This window comes from Prionailurus viverrinus, chromosome B1 (genome assembly GCF_022837055.1).
Source record: "Prionailurus viverrinus isolate Anna chromosome B1, UM_Priviv_1.0, whole genome shotgun sequence".
Classification (NCBI taxonomy): Eukaryota; Metazoa; Chordata; class Mammalia; order Carnivora; family Felidae; genus Prionailurus; species Prionailurus viverrinus.
In genome coordinates, this window is record NC_062564.1 from 196853426 (window position 1) to 196872204 (window position 18779).

Sequence of the window (18779 nt, forward strand, 5' to 3'; positions counted from 1 at the left end):
AAAAAACTCGTACTTGGGTGGTTAATTCCCCAATGCTATAGATAAATGTAAGTGGTAGTTAGGGAGTTGGGGGGCAGGTGGTAGGGAAGAAGAAAGAGAAAGAAAAAACAGAACACTGATAGACTATTCCATTTGAAAAACAAATGCACACACACATTAAGTGACAAACTTCATGTTTGTTTCTTTTTAATTGGACAGTGATTTCATTGGGTAATTTTCTTAGTGACATGATTTGTTCTTACTCATGTTGCATTAGGAAAGCATTTTAGCCTCAATATTATGATGAACTAGATGTATAAATGTCAGTGCTAATAGCTCAGTATTTTAGTCTTCTACAAATTGATGCCTGTGGTATCTGGACATTTTTTGGCTTGTTCTTGTAAATAAGGTCTCAGTGATGTTTAAGGAACAGCACTTGTGGCCAGAAAGGAAAAAAGCTCCACATTATCCAAGCTAAGCAGTGTAAATGGGACTCAGAAATCCCCCACTAGATCAGAAATCTCCTAGAGAAAGATCTGTTGAGCCTACAAACTAAAGACCTTCGATATAATATTAAATAAAGCCTTTTATGTAGTATGAGAGCATTTTTTAGTTGATAATCAATTGCCACTATTATGTAGGCTTAGTAGATTTGCAAATTTACAAGTTTTTACAAGTCAGTTGGGTCCCTTCCTCAGGAAATCAGTTTAAGTTTTTTTTTCCTATATTGACTCAAAGAGCCTAGTTGTCCTTAAATCCTGTGAATATATTTGCCTTATAATTTGACGGCATTGCGTCAACACCCTTATAGGGTCTGTAGTGTTGTAAAAGGAGAAACTGTTCAATAAAGGATCACATTTGAAAAAATAGACTGTGCTGGATAAAGCCAGTATTGGCTTTGGTACCGTGCTTTGCTTTAAAGTACCTACAACTTTCAAGGAAATATTCGCTTGCCCATTACTTTCAAAATGTACACTTTAGATTTGGAAAGCAACTGAGCTATATCTTTGTGAATCAAACTGTGGCTATAAATAAAGTAAACATGCAACAAAATATTGTTATCTTTTGGCACAAAATTAATTTTGAATTTGTGTTAACATTAAAGTTTCTAGGGATTATAGAACTGTTGTAATTATTAAGGTAATTTAGTTGTTTCAAACTAAATATGCTTGGGGAAGTGCATCTTGCTTTCAATTACAGTGACCTTTGAACAACATGGGGGTTAGGTGTGCCCATCCCTCGCATAGTCAAAAATCTATGTATAACTTTTGGCTTCCCCAAAACATAACCACTAACAGCCTGCTATTGACCGGAAGGCTTACTGATAACATAAATTGTCAATGAACACATTTTTTATTTGCTATATGTATTATATATTCTTTCAGTAAAGTAAGGTAGAGAAAAGAATGCTATCAAGCAAGTCATAAGGAAGAGAAAATACATTTAGAGTACTATACAGTAGAAGTCCACGTGTAAGTTCAAACCCATGATGTTCAACAGTCCACTGTAATCATTGTGTTTAAACATGTGATGCCAAGATGAGATCTTTTTCGTGTCTCATCAGTGTGCCTGAGGCTGTAGATAATAGGAATGAGTACTTTCCGTTTTTTGAGACTTTTCATGTGCTGGTCATTGTGCAATGTTCATGGAGTCATTCTCAAATAACTCTATATGAGGGAGGTCTATTTGTTATTCGTTTTTAGATTTATAGACTCAAGCATAAAGAGGTTAAAGAAATTGCTCAAGGTTACACAGATAGTGTCTAAGCTGGGATATAATATTGGAAAGTAAGTCACAGTTAAACTTGTTAACAATGTATTGATTGACTCTGATACTGAGTTTTGTTCTGTTTGTTTTTGTTCACTTTTCTAGTTGATTTGGAGCATATGCGAACAGTAAAACCTGATAAACATTTACGGTTTTGCCAGGAAAATGGTTTTAGTAGCCACTTTGTCTCAGCAAAGACAGGAGACTCTGTAAGTAAAATAATGAATACTGCATATTATAAGTGATCTTTTGTTTATTACTAATATTCATAGGAAGTATACTTCCCAGACATAACTTTTGGAACAAATTGATTCCTGTTGAAGATATAAAATAGATATAATGTTTAATTGGTCTGTATTAAATTTGCAATTCATTTAACGTAATTTTATGGATATTTTAGGGAATTTAAAAATATGAGAGTTAAAAAGAACATAAGAAAAAGAACGTATAAATCATACATTATCTCAGCATCCAGAGGTGACCACTCACAACCTCATATGATTCCTTATAGTTTTCTTTTTCTGAGGCGCACAAATACTCAACATTACTGCTGTTGCTGCTAGCGAATTGAACTCACTGAATGCTTGCTTCGTGACTGCACTGTGGTTCTCTCATTCTCTCGCTATCTCTGTGCTAAGGATGAGTCCTGGAGAGATGATGTAATGGGGTCCAGGGTGCACAGCTAATGAGTGGTGGGGATAGGATTTGTAAACCCAAGCGGTGACACTCCAGCGTTTTGAACTGCACTAAATGTTTATTTAAAAAATTAAGATCATAATGTAGAAATAATTTTGCGTTTTACTTTTATTTAAAAATTTATATGCAGAAAGTTTTGCCATGCCACTTAATATTACTAAATAGATTTAATAATCTATACTACCACCAACATTTGTATGAGTGCCATATCATGGCACTATTTTTTAGCATCCAGGATTTATGTATTTACTTTCAAATCTTTGTCAATTTGGTAGGCAAAAAAAAAAAAAAAAAAAAAAAGTATTTTCCTATTTTAATTTCTTTGATTTATCAAGGTTAAACTTTTAAAGATTTCATTATGTATTTATTTTCTGATTATTATCAGAACCCTTTTCCCCAAGATAATGCAAACATCAGCACATACCCACACATGCCACTTAAAATTATACAAAAATCAGTACTCCTTGGTAAGTCTATCCATGGGCTGGGCTTCTACTCTCATTTATCTTCCTTGGAGTCTTTTGTCATTTTAGAACTATTTTAACTTCCAGTATTTTAGTTTGTGTTTAACCACTCAGTACTTTTGTGTACTTTTTGTGTACTTATGTTGAGCCACCACTAAAAATCCTCATTATTTTCTTTTTAAATGCAACTTTGAAGTCATTTGTTCTTATGGAATCACTTTGACACTTGTAGTCCTCTCCATCTCGAGGTTATTCCCCTCGTCGCTTGAGGAGTTGCACTCCTAATTTACTGTACTTTTCTCTAATACTACCTTGGTCATAATCCTCGGTGATTTCATGTTCTTTGTCCTCCACTCCACCTCCGCCACTGGCTCCCATGCTCTGTCATTACAAATCACTGCAGCTCTTTTGTTATCTCTGTCTCAGTGTCAGACATCCTAATCACTGACCACCCTCCCATCTTTGCAGCTCATACTCCTGACTGCCCTAATCCAGTCAATCTGCAGTCTGGGCAGGACCTATAGACCCTGATCTGAACATATTTTTAATGTTCCTCACCTCCTGTCATGTTCTCATTTTCCTCTTTTCCTAACTTAAATCTCAGGTGCAGTCAAAATTATGTCGTGCATATGCCCTTAATTCCATTTCCCCACTTTGAGAGTATCAGACTCACTTGGCTAAGTCTTCACTCTGGTTTAAAGCAAGCCCCCACTGTTTTGTGGCCGTACCCAAGTATTTGAACAGAGGCATGCTAGCTGTTTCACTCAAAATTCATACTCATCAACCTGAGGTAGGCCCTTAATGCTGCCCAGTAATTATGCCACGTGTCCCTAGGCCATGTCTCTGCTGCTCACCTAGGATGAGCTGTTGACTGTTTTTATCACTTCTCTTCTCTCCTCAGATCTTCAGCATTTCCTCGTCCATTCTCTCTGCTGATGGCCTTTTTTCCTAGTTTATAAGGAATTTGAAGCCAACAGAAGACAGCTGCATACTCTTGCCACAGCTACCCTTACTTGCCATGTTTGCTGCCTCTGTTCCCATATTTCCTGTCTTCTCTACGATTACTGTGGGAGACCTTCTGTGCTCCCAGGCTCGGTGTGTGTTCCCATTTCTCCTTGCCTAGTGAAGAACATTGCTCAGCAGTTCTCTCTTCTTCCTACATCATTGCTTGTTTTCTGTCTATTGGATTATTCTATCTGCATATCAAATATTATGACTTCTCTTATCTTAAAGACAAGGAACTGTGGAGCCCACATCCTTCTCGAGCTCTAGCTTTCTTTCTTTCCCCTGGTTTCAGTGGGATGTTTTGAAAGAGTAGCTCCCAGTTCTCTCTTTGCAGTTTCTCTTGAACAGTTGCGGTTGGAGTTTTGCCCCCAGTATTTGATGCACACTACTGTTATTAAAGTCACCAGTGACCTCCTTTTTGCTTAATGTGGTGGTCAGTTCTTAGTCCTCATCTTACTGGACTTAGTTGTGGCATGTAAAATAGCTGATCACTCTCTCTTCTTTGAAATACTTTCCTCATTACCTTCCAGGATACTGCCCCTCCTGGTTCTCCTCTTCCCTTGCTAGCTACTCTCTTTCATTTCATTTTGCTGATTCCTTTTCTCTCCAACTTCTGAATATTGGAGTGCCCTAGGGCTCAGTCCTTGGGTATCTTTTTCTAAACTTACTCCCTTGGTCATCTCATTTAGGCTCAGGGCTTTGACCAGACCTCTTCCCTAAACTCAAGACTCATATATCCAATTGTCTGCTCAGCACCTCCACTTAGATGTCTAATAAGCAGCCCTAACTTAATTCAGGTTCAGAACTGAACTCTTGATAGTCCCTCCTAAAATCCCTCATTGTCTTCCCCAGTTCAATAAATGGCAGATCTTCTACTGTTGCTAAGGCCGAGAAAATTTTAGAATCAGTCTCAACTCCTGTCTTTCTTTTACATCCCACACCCCACATCTGTCTATTGCCAAGTCCTGTTGGCTCTACTTTCGTGATATGTGCAGGATTTGGTGACTATTTTTTACCCTCTCCTTGCTGCCACTTCGTTTCAAGCTGCCATCATCTCTTACATCAGTGTCCTTGCTGGCTTCTCTTTTTGTACCCTTGATCTTCTACAGTGAGAATACTCAATACAACCATCAGATTGACCGCATTAAAATAGAAGTCACATCAGGCCATCTTCCCATGGCTTCCATTTAACTCAGAGTAAAAGCCAAAGTCCTCCATAGCCTGCCAGATCTTGTGATTTGTATTGCCTTCATCTCTTTGCTCATTTTCTTCCACAAACCCTCTCTTTGTCTCCATTCCAACACACCAGCTTCCTTGTTTTCCTTGACTGTTGACCATCAGACTATAACGCATTATGCTTTTTAGGATGTAAACAACATATGCCTGTTGGGTAGATGTATACCTTTTTTTTTTTATTAGAAATCAAAATTAAATTTGTTGCAATAAGTATTCAGTAAGCAATCATGAGATAAGTAGGAGTAAGAATATGATAAGACACTTATGAAGCAAGACAAGTTATACATCATAGTCAGTGTGCGATTGGAGCCCTAGGAATCATAGTGGGCCCATTATAAGTCACATATGTATGAAAGGCTATTTATAGAAAAGTATTGTTGATTTCTGTTTAGTGATAACAGTTTACTGTTCTTTTACTCTGCACTGATAAAATACAGTAGACATCACTAAGTTGTTTTGCTCAAGATATACGGAGGATTTCTTGAAATCCATGAGAGCCACAAAGGTTATTAAAGGGTTGGAAAGTAAGACCTTTTGAGATAGGCTAAACCTAGACCAAAAACGGATACAGAATTGGCAGTGAAAAACCTGGGTACTGAAGTATAGGCTAATTTATTTTCATCTTCTCCAGGACTTCTAGGAGTTTGTTATACTAGTAGTTTTTGTTTGTTTGTTTTGTTTTTAATGTGGTATCTATAATTAATTGTTTCATGTTAAAATCTTAAAAATTAAAATTTTTAGGGATAAATGTCTTTATGTTTAAAATCTTTTTTTTTTTTTTAACGTTTATTTATTTTTGAGACAGAGAGAGACAGAGCATGAACGGGGGAGGGTCAGAGAGAGAGGAAAACACAGAATCTGAAACAGGCTCCAGGCTCTGAGTCATCAGCACAGAGCCCGACACGGGGCTTGAACTCACGAACCGCAAGATCATGACCTGAGCTGAAGTTGGACGCTTAACTGACTGAGCCACCCAGGCGCCACTTTATGTTTAGATCAATTTAGTGAATTGTATGATTTTCAAATTATGATTCAATATTAAAAAAAATTATTACTCTTAAAATGTTAGTGTATTTGACAAAGCTATTTTTGGAATAACCTGGTACATCATATTTTTGCAATTCTTGCTGTTTATCATTTTTTAGAAAATTCAATTTATTTGAAGGAACTTAAGCATGCCTGTTTTAAATCATTTAAACCTATTTTTGTTATGTAGGTCTTCCTGTGTTTTCAGAAAGTTGCTGCTGAAATCCTTGGAATCAAGTTAAACAAAGCAGAAATAGAACAGTCACAGGTGATTATATTTGAACTTTATATTTTTAAAAAACAATTTATTTCCTAAAAGGCATTAATTTTCATCACTGACTCCCTTCACAATTATGCATTCTATGTACATATCCCTAACAGCCTTAGGAATAAATTGTGTGTGTGAATCAGTGTTTATTGTGGAAGGTGGAAGATGTGAATAATTTTGCCAAATTATGATGCCCTTCAAACTCCATTTTGTCCTAAAGTTGAGATTATTATAATACAAATTTCATCAGTGATTAAATAATGGGTTAAGATGTTGATCATATTGTTTTATACTTCCTTATTTAAGTTCTTCCAGGATTACTGCACTATAATATTTTTTGTGTTTCATATAAAATGCCAGAGATTTATCAAAGTTCAGTCTCAGCATTTACTCCATGTTTGCTTTGGTAAAACATTATGTTTTCTTTATGTCTCTGTTCTCCGTTCTTCTCTAAAACATCCCCCCCCCCCGTAAAGATATTAATTCTTGATGTTATTTTATCATTAATTTAATACACAGTTTAATGATGGTATTAATTATTGAGAATTTCTGAATTCTTTCACTATTTCTAGAAATTCTTAGACTAAGAAACAAATGCGAATACCAACAATCAAGCATTTAAAATACCACCATAATATTATGCAATTCACATGTTTGATAGAATGAAAAATCAGAGAAAGAGCCTATCGTATAACGTTAAGCTTTTGGTTTGCTGAGAAAGCAACAAATAAATTACATTTTTCCTCAATCCCCTCCGCTCTGTCCCCAACCCATACAGCTAAAAGGGTATAATTGTCCTTTTCCCTTTTTATATTTTTCTTTAATTCTTTCAGTGTTCTGTTTCTTATTTTTATGGTCACTCTGTGTGCGTGCGTGCGTGTGTGTGTGTGTGTGTGTGTGTGTGTTTTAAAACAGCAAATATCAATTGAAAATTGTCACGCTGATGTGGCTGTTTCTAGGATTCGATTATAATATTGAAACTGTGGAAATCTTTTATTTTTTAGCTTTCAAGACTTATTATGGTAAGGCACAGTGTTAAGATATTTTATGCCATGTAAATTGCTCTCAGACATATAAAAATAGCTACAGTTGACTCTTGAACAACACGGGAGCTAGGGGCACTGACATCACCCTCTGTAGAGTCGAAAATCCACGTGTAACTTTTGGTGTACCCAAAACTCCAAAACTTAACTACTAATAGCCTAGTGTTGATTGGAAGCCTTACTGATAACATAACCAGTTGATTTTCGTATGTTATATGTATTATATACTATATTCTTCGATAAAGTAAGCTAGAGAAAAGAAAATGTTTTTTAAGAAAATCCTAAGAGGAAATACATTTATATTACTGTATTTATAAAAAAAAAAACCCAGTATAAGTGGACTGGTGCATTTCTTTTTTTTTTTTTTTTTTTTAATTTTTTTTTCAACATTTATTTATTTTTGGGACAGAGAGAGACAGAGCATGAACGGGGGAGGGGCAGAGAGAGAGGGAGACACAGAATCGGAAACAGGCTCCAGGCTCTGAGCCATCAGCCCAGAGCCTGACGCGGGGCTCGAACTCACGGGCCGCGAGATCGTGACCTGGCTGAATTCGGACGCTTAACCGACTGCACCACCCAGGCGCCCCATGGACTGGTGCATTTCAAACCCAAGGTCAACTGTGCTTGGCTTTGGCCCAGGAGGATGGCTACAAGAAAGAGCAATGACCATGACTTGCTTGATTGAACAGAACTTGGCAGACTCCAGAGCTCGAATGATTTCCTCTCCTTTTTAGCTCCTGTTTTTTTGTTCTGTTTTTTAAGTTTATTTATTTATTTTGAGAGAGAGAGCACACAAGCGAACACGTGCGCATACATGCACAAGTGGGGGAGGGGCAGAGAGGGAGGGAGAGAGAGAGAATCCCAAACAGGTTCTGCCCTGTCAGCGAGGAGCCTGATGTAGGGCTTGATCTCACGGACCATAAGATCGTAACCTGAGCCGAGATCAAGAGTCAGATGCTTTACTGACTGAGCCACCCAGGTGCCCCTAGCTTCTCTTTCTAAATGATGTTTGTCTCTGGTTAATTAGAGAGTCCATGAGTGATTATCATATTGATCATATAGATGTAGTATAGTGGTGGGTCTAAAGAAGATTTAAAGGAATTTAGTTTCTGCCTTAAGTGAAGAAAATTATGATCATGTACTAGGCATTGTGTTACCTCATTCAACCATCTTCTTAACTCTGTGGGGCAGGCAGTATTTCATCATTTTACGGGCAGGGTATGGAAACTGTTGAGATTGAGTAACGTGATTTCACTGACCTATGATTAGGCAGTGGTGGAGGCAGGATTTGAACTCAGGGTCATTTGAGAATGACGCTGCTCTATTGGAAGATTTGCTGGGCAGGTTGAAGTAGGAGGAAGAAAATGACAGAAAGAGAAGCTCGTATGGACAAGCTGAAAAGCGCAAGTTACATTTTAGAAGCAGAAGGGCAGTTTGGTTAAAATAAATGACCATTGCATTGTAGAGTGAAAGGGATTTGAAAAACGATTATGGAGATTTATGAATGCCAAGTGGATACATTTTATGTAACATGTAGATAGTAGGAAATCATTTTTTAAAGCTGGGAAATAAAATGAAAGCAGTTTTTAGGTGGGAGTAATCGAATGGCTGTGTGCACACACGTGTGTGTGAGTGTGCGTGTGTGTGTGTGAGAGTGTGTGTGGTTGGTAGGAAAAGAGATTGAAGCAAGGAGACTATACTGCCTTCATGTGATAAGGACCAGACTCAGAGAGGAAGGGAAATAATGGATGTGAGAGAGCAGAATCAACAGGGCTTGTGGATGGACAGGACGAAAGAGACAAGTCCAAGATTACTTTGCAATTTCCCTCCTAAGGGGATGGACAAAGGAGAGCCCTGGTGACTGGTGGGCCCTCCCTAGAGTGGAAGGTGTGCTGATACATCGCAGGCAGCCACTCCGGGAGAAAGTTCTCTGTACTGCCTCATCTTCACAACAGTGGTCAGTTTCAAGAAAAACTCCAGAGAGATGGACTAACTTGGGATACTTTTGTCGGCAAAATTTTAGGGAGGCTTTAAGGTTCTTAGCTCCCTCTCAGTCACCAGAGCCAGATAGCTACTATTTTGACGTTAGAGATGGATTTAACATCTAGGCATATTTTTAAAAAAAATTTTTTAATCTTTATTTATTTTTGAGAGAGAGAGAGAGAGAGAGAGAGAGAGAGCAAGAGAGCGAGCCCACCCAAGTTGGGGAGGGGGAGAGAGAGAGGGAGACTCAAAATCCGAAGCAGGCTCCAAGCTCTGAGCTGCCAGCACAGAGCCCGACGTGGGGCTCGAACCCACGAACCGTGAGATCATGACCTGATCTGAAGTTGGATGCTTAACTGACTGAGCCACCCAGGCACCCCCTTTTTAAAAAAAAAAAAATTATTGTTTATTTTTGAGAGAGACCGAGCACAAGTGGAGGAGGGGCAGAGACAGAGGGGGACACAGAATCTGAAGCAATCTAGGCATATTTTAACTGCGGAGGTATCCAGATGTGTAAATTACATGGCTCTCTATACTTCCTGTACACCTTGTAAACCTTGTTTGTTTAGTGCACCCTGTCATCTTGTTTATTATGTGACGACATTTAATTCAATCTTCAGTTTGTTGGTGGCGTTTACTTTGAATTCATTTCTTTGAGAAGGAATTCAAGTTACTAGAGCCCTCCTTTGTTGTGTTTGTCAGAATCCTTTGTGTAGGGAAGCCTCATTTTTCTTTCCTGAACCTGACGAATTTGGTGTCTTTGCCAATTAAATTACTGATTGCACAATGAATGTTTCTCAGTGGAAACATTTTTGAAAGTTTATTTTTTAAAAAGAGATTTCTAAGAACCTTACTTGCAAGCCAGCCAGCTGTGGTGAGCCCAGAGTTCTTTCTTTCTTTCTTTTTTTTTTTTTTTAATTGAAATTTATTTGGTCTATAACATTGGATAAACTTAAGGTGTATGACACATTAATTTGATACATTTACATATTGTAATATGGTTGCAGTTGTAGTGATAATTAGCACCTCTGTCACATTACATCATTATCCTTTCTTTTTAGTAGTTGGAATAATTAAGTTCTGGTGTCTTAACAAGTCTCATGATTATAATACAATACTGTTGTCTATCCTCAAGGTACTGTGCGTTTCATCTCTAGAGTCTATTTACTACTTGTTGAAAGTTTGTACCCTTAAACGACATCTCTTTGGTCCTCCCCATCTCCTATCCCCTGGCAACTACCATTTTATTCTCTGTTTTCACACGTTTGACTTTTTAAAATTTCACACATAAGTGATACCACACAGTGCTCATCTGGCTGACATCTCTCATTTAGCCTAATGAGTTCAAAAGGATATCCATGTTGTTGCAAATGACAGAATGTCTTCCTTTTTCGTGGCTTAATAACACTCCATTATATATATTTTCACTACATTTTTTTTTTATCCATTCATCTATTGATGGACACTTGGGTTGTTTGAGTATCTTGGGCTATTGTAAATAATGTTGCAATGAACATGGGGATGCATATACCTTTTCAAATTAGTGTTTTTCTTTGGCTAAATACCCCGAAGTGGGATTACTAACTTATATATATGGTGGTTCTGTTTTTAATTTTGGGGGGAACTGCCATATTGTCTTTCATAGTGGCTGTACCAATGTACGTTCCCACCAATAGTACAGAAGGGTTCCTACTTCTCCACATCCTCACCAACATTTATCTCTTTCTTCTTGATGATGGCCATTCTAACTGGTGAGTGAGAGAGAGAAGGAGGGGGGGGGGGGTGGGGCATGGAGGCAAGGCAGGGTGGGAGAGCCCATGTACACTTGTTTTCTGTGTTTTTTATGCCATTTGAAGGATACCTGGGGGAATTTAGTATAACATTTGATAGTGTTTTGTATTATTTTATGGAGAAGGAGCTGGATGGTAGACTCACCAGACACATGGGAATTGATACTTAGTAATTGAGTTTGTGACATAGGTATTTATAATCAGATTAGAGTCTTAGTTCCATTCAGTGATTATGTAAAGAGATTCTGCTATTTTAGTTCTAACCTGCATTGTTCCTCTCAGGAAGTTCTAGAAAACAAGTTACCAGCACGTTTTGCAAGCTTTGCAAGGAAGGGAAAGGGGAAAAGGGAGGAAAGAAAGGGCACACAGTTCATTAATACAGCAGACACTGTTTGATGGCCTCCTTCATGCCAGGGACCACAGCAGCGTCTGGGGATACAGAGAGAAATGCATTAAAGTCCTTGTCCTCAAGGAGCTCCCGGAATCAGCGGGGACAGACAGCTATTTAGACACTTAATGTGCACTCTGGATGCCTTTTCCACAATCCCTGATTTAAGCAATAGCTGCATTTGTATCCTTTATCTGTTCTCCGCCCTGCCCCACCCCTCCCCTCAACTCTTCTCCTGCAGCATCCTATAAAAGTTAGGACTAGTTGTTAACAGATGTCCTCATTTCCCATGTTGCTTAAGTTTTTGGTTTGTTTGTTTACAAAGTAGTCAGACCTTTAGGGGAAAGAACGAATTTCCAATTGCTGTTCTCTAAAACGTACAGCATTTAGCTTTTCAGTAATCCATCAGATCATCTAAGAAGAAAATACATCATCCTGTGTCTTCCCTCTTTCAGTCTGAATTGCAGGGAGGCCTTGCCATATATACTTGGTGTTAAGTGTTGTTAATACATTTTTAAGCCTTGACATTTTTCACTTGCCAGTTAATAAACTGTAGTATTTCTGTTTGGTTCGAACTTGGTAAGCATTAGTTTCTTTAAAACAAAAATTTCTCTCATGTCTGAGATACTAAACTTGCTAAAAATTTATGTATTCCTTATGTCCCCTCTGAGTATTTTCACACTATATATGAACTTACCTAGTATAGGACCTGGTATGTGGTAGGCATGCTCAAGACTTAACTAAAGTCAGCACATGACTGTACGACTCAAGCACTGTTTGACCCCTGGTCCTAGGGTCCCTCTCTTCAGCTGTATCTGAAAACTGACCTTCCTTAAGGAGCCATGAGGAACATAGATTCTTCTTAACCTACACGTTAATCTTTATAAATTTTTTCAACCTGTTCACAAAAACTGCACTGGGATTCTTTTCTTATCCTGAACATCCTTGTCTTCCTTGTGAAACGTATTTACTCACTTTGTACATACTACTCTAATTCTCGGATACTGAACATTGCTTCATGGATCTCCATATCATATCCCATGTTTTTCGTTTTCTCCTCACCTTTTAAAGTTACTTTCTCGTATGGTGTCCAGATCTAAAGGTGGGACTTTAGAGACCATGTATATAAACCTTGTGTTTTATAGACCAGGAGGTTGTGAGCACCAAAGCGGTAAAGTAACTTTCACCCAAAGTAATGAAAGCTACTGGCAGCATCTGATGGCACATTGTATGGAAGAAAAAGAAAAGTAGTTTCCTTAAAATTCTTACGGTGTGCAAAGTACTGTGCTTTAAAAAAATGCAATATCCATGCTTTAAATGGTACTCTACAGTTTTGTTCCACTTTGAGTGTTTATCCATCATGATATTCTTTAATATTTTACGTACCTGTGTTCCATGCTAGACTCTTAGGCATCTCAAAACCAGAGATTATATATTATTTATCTGAATGTCTTCGATATCTAGAATAGTGATTGGCTTTGAATGAGTGGTAGTGACAGGTGTTTTAGCCTTCAGGGTATGTTTACTCCACATCCTGAACATGACAGACTACGAGTTTTACCATAGTAAATGTGTTGCTGCTGTCTGGATTAGGACACAATTACAGAATTGGCCAAATTTATCTTTAGTGTCTTCCCACAAGTCTATCTACTCCTTACACCGTATGGCCCCAGCTCCTGGGTTGCTTTCTTGCTTGCCCTCTACATAGCTACAAGTTCGTTTTCAGTATCCACTCATAAATACTCTTCGACAAATAAGGGTTAAGCTGGTGTTCTTTCCCCTTAGGGCCACTTCTTTATTTTGACTCCATTGATTAATAGCAGAGAATAATAGCAGAGTGTACTTTGTGGCTCCACAAGTAGAAGTTGATGTTTTGTAGGTAACATTTTCTCTGAAAACATCACTGAGTGGCTTGTAAACAAGCTGACTACTATGAAATCACCTACCATGAAGTTTACTGCATGGAAGTTATGTTTTTCTCCTCATAGAAAGCAAAGTTTTGAATCTGCAGAGCCTTGGTCTAACTTCCAGTTCAGAAACTTCGTATAAAGCTTTATGTCGGACAGCCAATGCCTCCGAGAAAGATATTGCCCTGTTAGTTCTCCGTTAATTTGATGAAAATTAATGGTGAAAATCCAATTCATTTATGTTAGTCAATACTTCAACCAAAATGTTTTGACCACAGGTCAGTAACCTGGTTGTGTTTATAGGATAGGTTTTAAACAACATTGCGGAGGATTAATGAGTTGCTTACTGATTATGAAAATCCCTTTTCTTTATTGTAACCCATAGTTTGGCCTGAAACGGTTAGGTTTGAGGAGGTCAGATAATGGTGTTCAACGTTAATACCTCATGTGGCAGTTGGTAATGCTTCTGTTGATAGCATCAGGCCAAATGCCTAGTAAATCACGAGTCTTGTCCAGAAGTTAATGCTGCTTGCTAGAGAACTGGAGCGGAGCCCATCCAAGGCTAATATACCAGAGCGCCCTCTTTGTTTGCTTTCAGTTGTTTGTCCACAGTCTCTAGAAATGTCGTCACAAACAGCTGCCCAGATTAACGTGCTTTTCAATACGTGTTAATAGATACTATTATAAAGAGAGTTCTTCTGAAATCAGGTATTTGAAATCATGAAACAAGAGAGGATAATTTCAAGTCTACCACACTCGAGGGGATGTTTATCATACTTGCTTGTGATACGTTCTCTTCTTATCTTCAGGGTCATAGCGATCCAAACCGAGCAAACTAGTTGTGCTTTTTCATTCAACCAAACACTTAGATATTTGAAACAACAGCTCTTGGGCTTAAATATTGTATGTCAGGAGTTTTTTTTTTTTAAATGATAGAAAAGTATGCTTTGCAGCTTGTTTACTTCTATATGGAATTTGGAAGCGTGAAGGTAAGGGTTGTGTGGGATGAGGGAATGAGCCTCAAAATTAAATCTTTGACAAGGAATAGACATTATTAAATGTAAAGATCGTGACCCATGGCTTCCTCGGATTTGTGCATCCTCTCCCCACCTTCAGAGAAAATTAATTACTCCTTCCCCTGTGTTCCCACAGCGTAGTATAAGTCCACTAGTAGAGCACTTATCTTGTATGGCAATTAGCTGTGTACGTGTTTCTCTGCCCATTAAGTCCAGAGCTCCTTGTGAACAGAGCCTGTGAACTCCCCCACGCATTCCCAGTACAGGATGACTGGCACAAAGAGGGGTCTTCAGGAATGTCGAAGGAGATGGAATTAAGTACTTTCACTGTGCTTAAGCATAGAAAAGCCCTGTAATTCCTTGTTGTCCTCTGAAATTCTGGGCACTACGTATATTATGTGTAACTGTGACACCAAAAATAGAACTCACAGCCCGTCTGGGAGGGTCAGTAGCCATGTCTATTTCAATAACTAAATAGAGTTGCAAAGAATTACGTTTCCTGGGTCTTTGTTCATTTTCTTTCCTTTTATATGCATATATTCTGCTGTTTCTTTTGTGACGTGTTGAAAGTTATGTGTGTATTTCTTTTTCTTCTTTGATGCCCCCTTCTATTATCGTCATTGAACATACTTTCCATTTTTTTCTTTCTTTCTTTCTTTCTTTTTGTTTTTCTTTCTTCCTCATCTTGTTTGTATCGTACGGAATTGGCAGCATATTGTCAGGGCAGAAATAGTGAAGTACCCGGAAGAAGACAATCAACGTACCAACTCTGCTCAGAGTAGAATCTGTTCAGTACAGTAGTGCAGGTATTAATGGGCAAATGATTGCAACTTGGGGGAGGAGGGCGGGAGAACTAGTGGTTGCTATCTTGTTCTTTATTCTGAAGTTCAAATGATTATTGTACATTATTGGGAATTAATATTGTGTGAGTTCTGTTTTAGAACTTTAGAAAATTGATTCTTTGCCAGGAGACCGACAAATTAAACAAGGAATTGGAACAAATTAAAATAACATTTCGGTTACTTTCAAACATATTTGTCTTTATAGTTGTGTTTATTGCATGTGCAGTAAAGTGGAGAATTGAGACAGTTATTTCATTATTCACTCCTTCCCATTTTTCCTGAAGTAGCGTGGTAATCAAAAGAGTATTTTTAAAATTTGCCTTGAATTACCTTTCTTTGTCTGCTCGTGTGTGCAGACTTGGTAATAGAGTTGAGAACAGTAAAGGAGCTGTTTTAATTTAAATTATTACTTAGGGCATAATTGCTAAATTCATCATTGAAGATATTCCTTGAAGTGTGGGTTAGAGGGATGGAAAGAAGAGTTAAAAGTGTCTTTTGGTTGAAATTATTTTAAAAACACGAATCTGAGGTAATCTTCTAAATTTTTCTTTCTGTATTTTGTTAGAAACATTATTCATAACCCAATAGTGAGATCTTTGGAAGTAAGTTAGGGATTTGGGAGGAAAGTTTTAAAAATTGGACTGCTCAAAACATTTCTCCTTTATATGTGACTCCTATTTAACACTTACACATTTTCTTACTAACTCACAAATTGCTGCAAACATTCTAAAAAAGTTAACGGCTGCAAATAATGGTCTATTTAAATATTAATAAATAATGACTTTTTTACTTCGAAATTATGAGGTCTTACCTATGAATTAAAATATGCTGAATGATTTTAATTCTTTTGCCTTAAATTATAAGGCATGTTGATTTGTCAATTTTTTATTAGACTTTTGGTGACCTCAAGTTAGCGTCATGAAACCGGGGAAGACTCGGCAAGGGAATTAATATTCCATCCTTAAAAAACAAAAAACAAAAACCCACATCCCTCTCTCCCCACCGTCTGAGCTCTACATGAGTTTGTTCTCTGATTGATTCTTCTAATATCCGCTCCGGCTTCATTTATGATGTCTGTCATCAGGAGTTCACCAGAGTTCAGAAAATAAAAATATACTTTAAGGAGCTCTTTCTAAATGGTCTGATGTCCTGATAATGACTCTGTTTTCTTTTATGACAGAGAGTGGTGAAGGCAGATATTGTAAACTACAACCAGGAGCCCATGTCAAGAACTGTTAACCCTCCTAGGAGCTCTATGTGTGCAGTTCAGTGAGCACAGCTTGCTTTTGTCCCCGTAGTCCTGGCTGCCCCTCGCCTCTGTGTGGGCCCGGCGCCTCTGGAAGCTTGTGTTCTCCGTGGCCATCTCTGTTGTTCAGTTAACGCTTTCCTCTCAGCTCCCTCAGTCAGCCGCAGGCCGCTCCCTGGCCCGGACGGAATTCCACTTCTGGACGGCACACTTGGAATCCGAAATGGCCCTTCTCTGGACTTAGACGGCCTCACTGGAGAAGAATAACGTTGGTCCTCTTTACGTTCTCCCTTCTCTCTCACCTGATGTAAACTTTTTTAGACAAATCTGAAAACTCCACGAGTCTTGGTCAGCAGCCAGGATTTGGCCACGGCACGGTTTCATTCTCTTCTCTGAACTCCTACCTGGCAAAGTACGCGTCAGACTGCAAACATTTAAACAAGTAACGTATTTTGTCTACAGATACTTCAGAAGGCATTCTTTTGCTATCTCTTGTGAGTGAAAATATCTAAAGTTGTATCCACCTGAAAATGCTTGAAATAAAGCTCTAATAGATCTATTTTTTTTTCATTTTTTTAAAAAAGGCCTAAATGGTTTCTATAGTAGCTATAGTTCACAGAGTAGTGAGTATTTGATATTGTATTTTTATTACTGTATCATGCTCATGCTATATTATGTACTACTCAGGTTAGATGGCTTTGTGAATTTGGAGAACTGTCCAGCTGGTGCTGCACGCGGACGTGGTCCGGCGACCGTGCAAGAGCCCTCCCAGGACGTGTCACGACTGCTGTTGGATCATTGTGGGTCGGACTGTCCCTGATGTTCAGACGTTCTGCAAATAAACTCATTCCAGTTACTTTTTGTGGGGGTGTTTTCCTTCTGCCGTTTGCCTTGTAGTGACAGTAAACGATGTGTTTGGGTACTGGATGAGCGATCACGTCGCGTTTCCTAAGCGTTCGGTCACTTCGAATTGTTAGGTTGTTCCGTTGGACGGATTCGGGTCCAGACCCTGCAGCCTGGCAACGTCAGGGGCTCCACCCTCCACCCGTCTGCCTTTCCTCCCGCCGTTGGCCCGTGCCCTGCCCGCCTGCGCACAGGCTGAGTGCGGGCTCGCTCCTGTGTGCTTCTGGAGGCCCTGCCCTCCCGTCTTGAGGTCCAGGTCCCTCTGCCTGGCCTCCCTCCCGCTCCAGATGTCTGCCTCCTGCCAGCCGGCCTCAGGCACTGTGAGGGCCTGGCTCTGTTTCTCTCAGGCCCGGTTGTGTGGTGTTTTTCGTACTGAGACACGCTGTCTGGCCTAATGCGTGCTTCGTATTCGCCACCCGGAGACAGGCACGGATGCCACCCCGCCACGAAGCTGGCCCTCGTCTGCACGGCCCACATTCCGCGTGAGCGCCTCTTGGATGGCCGTTCCCCCTTCCCACCTTGAATCACAGTCACTTGCATCCTTGTGTTTTATTGCTTACGAAGCCATGAGCCTGTGGAAGACAGTCCAGGTCTGTCCCGGGAGTGTCTAGCGGGGGGCGGGGGGGGGGGTGCGGGGGAAGGGTGCCTCTCTCCGGGGAGACTTACTGCCACAAGTACTCGCAGAAGTCTTGGACACCTAATTTTACAGCTGTAAGGGATTTTAGAAAACTTGTTCTTCCGTATCCTGTGTGGTTGAGGAAACTGAAGTTTGGAGAGAAGAAGGAGCTTTCCCAGAGGTCATGGAATCAAAGCTAGACCCGATAGGAAACCTTGTGTCTCGAGGCCAGGGTGACCCTTTCTCAAGAGTGATTTGAAGTTGAAGAAATTTAAAAAAATCGTGACTTCTGTAGTCGTCAGGCAACAAGTCCACGCTTTCTCAACGGTGGTTTCTTTGTTTTTTATTTTCTAGCACTTAAGCAGCCTTTTCAGCCTTGCAAGGCAATAAGCCCTTCAAGGTATTTCATTTTATCCTTCCCTTCAGCCTCTCCTACCATTTTGGCCAGGCTTCGACAGAGACTGTATTCTCCCTGTGTTCCTCAGGAGAATGGAAGTTTGAATAAAAGAGAGCTCAACTCTCAAGGATCTTACAATCTAATAGGAGAAATGTTTGTTGTTGCTGCTGTTGTAAAAGCTGTGATTAAATCTACTATTAAACTAAA

General features: G+C 39.2%; 1 protein-coding gene across 7 annotated transcripts in view; it reads left to right on the top strand.

Moving 5' to 3' along the window:
- RAB28 (RAB28, member RAS oncogene family) overlaps window positions 1–17588 on the top strand; it is an 88167-nt gene extending 70579 nt beyond the window's left edge. Inside the window, exons 5-8 of one of the 7 annotated variants that reach the window (XR_007151548.1) lie at window positions 1852–1955; window positions 6364–6441; window positions 16805–17098; window positions 17344–17512. Coding sequence is in view for 6 of the 7 variants with exons in the window: in XM_047855889.1 (XP_047711845.1) it covers window positions 1852–1955; window positions 6364–6441; window positions 17344–17553 (392 nt within the window). In the remaining variant the exon portion in view is untranslated. Of the gene's footprint in view, window positions 1–1851; window positions 1956–6363; window positions 6442–15279; window positions 15375–16590 lie in introns of all 7 variants that reach the window. The other 6 variants (XM_047855893.1, XM_047855894.1, XM_047855892.1 and 3 more) reach the window with 6 other exon arrangements.
- Window positions 17589–18779: the final 1191 nt, after the last annotated feature.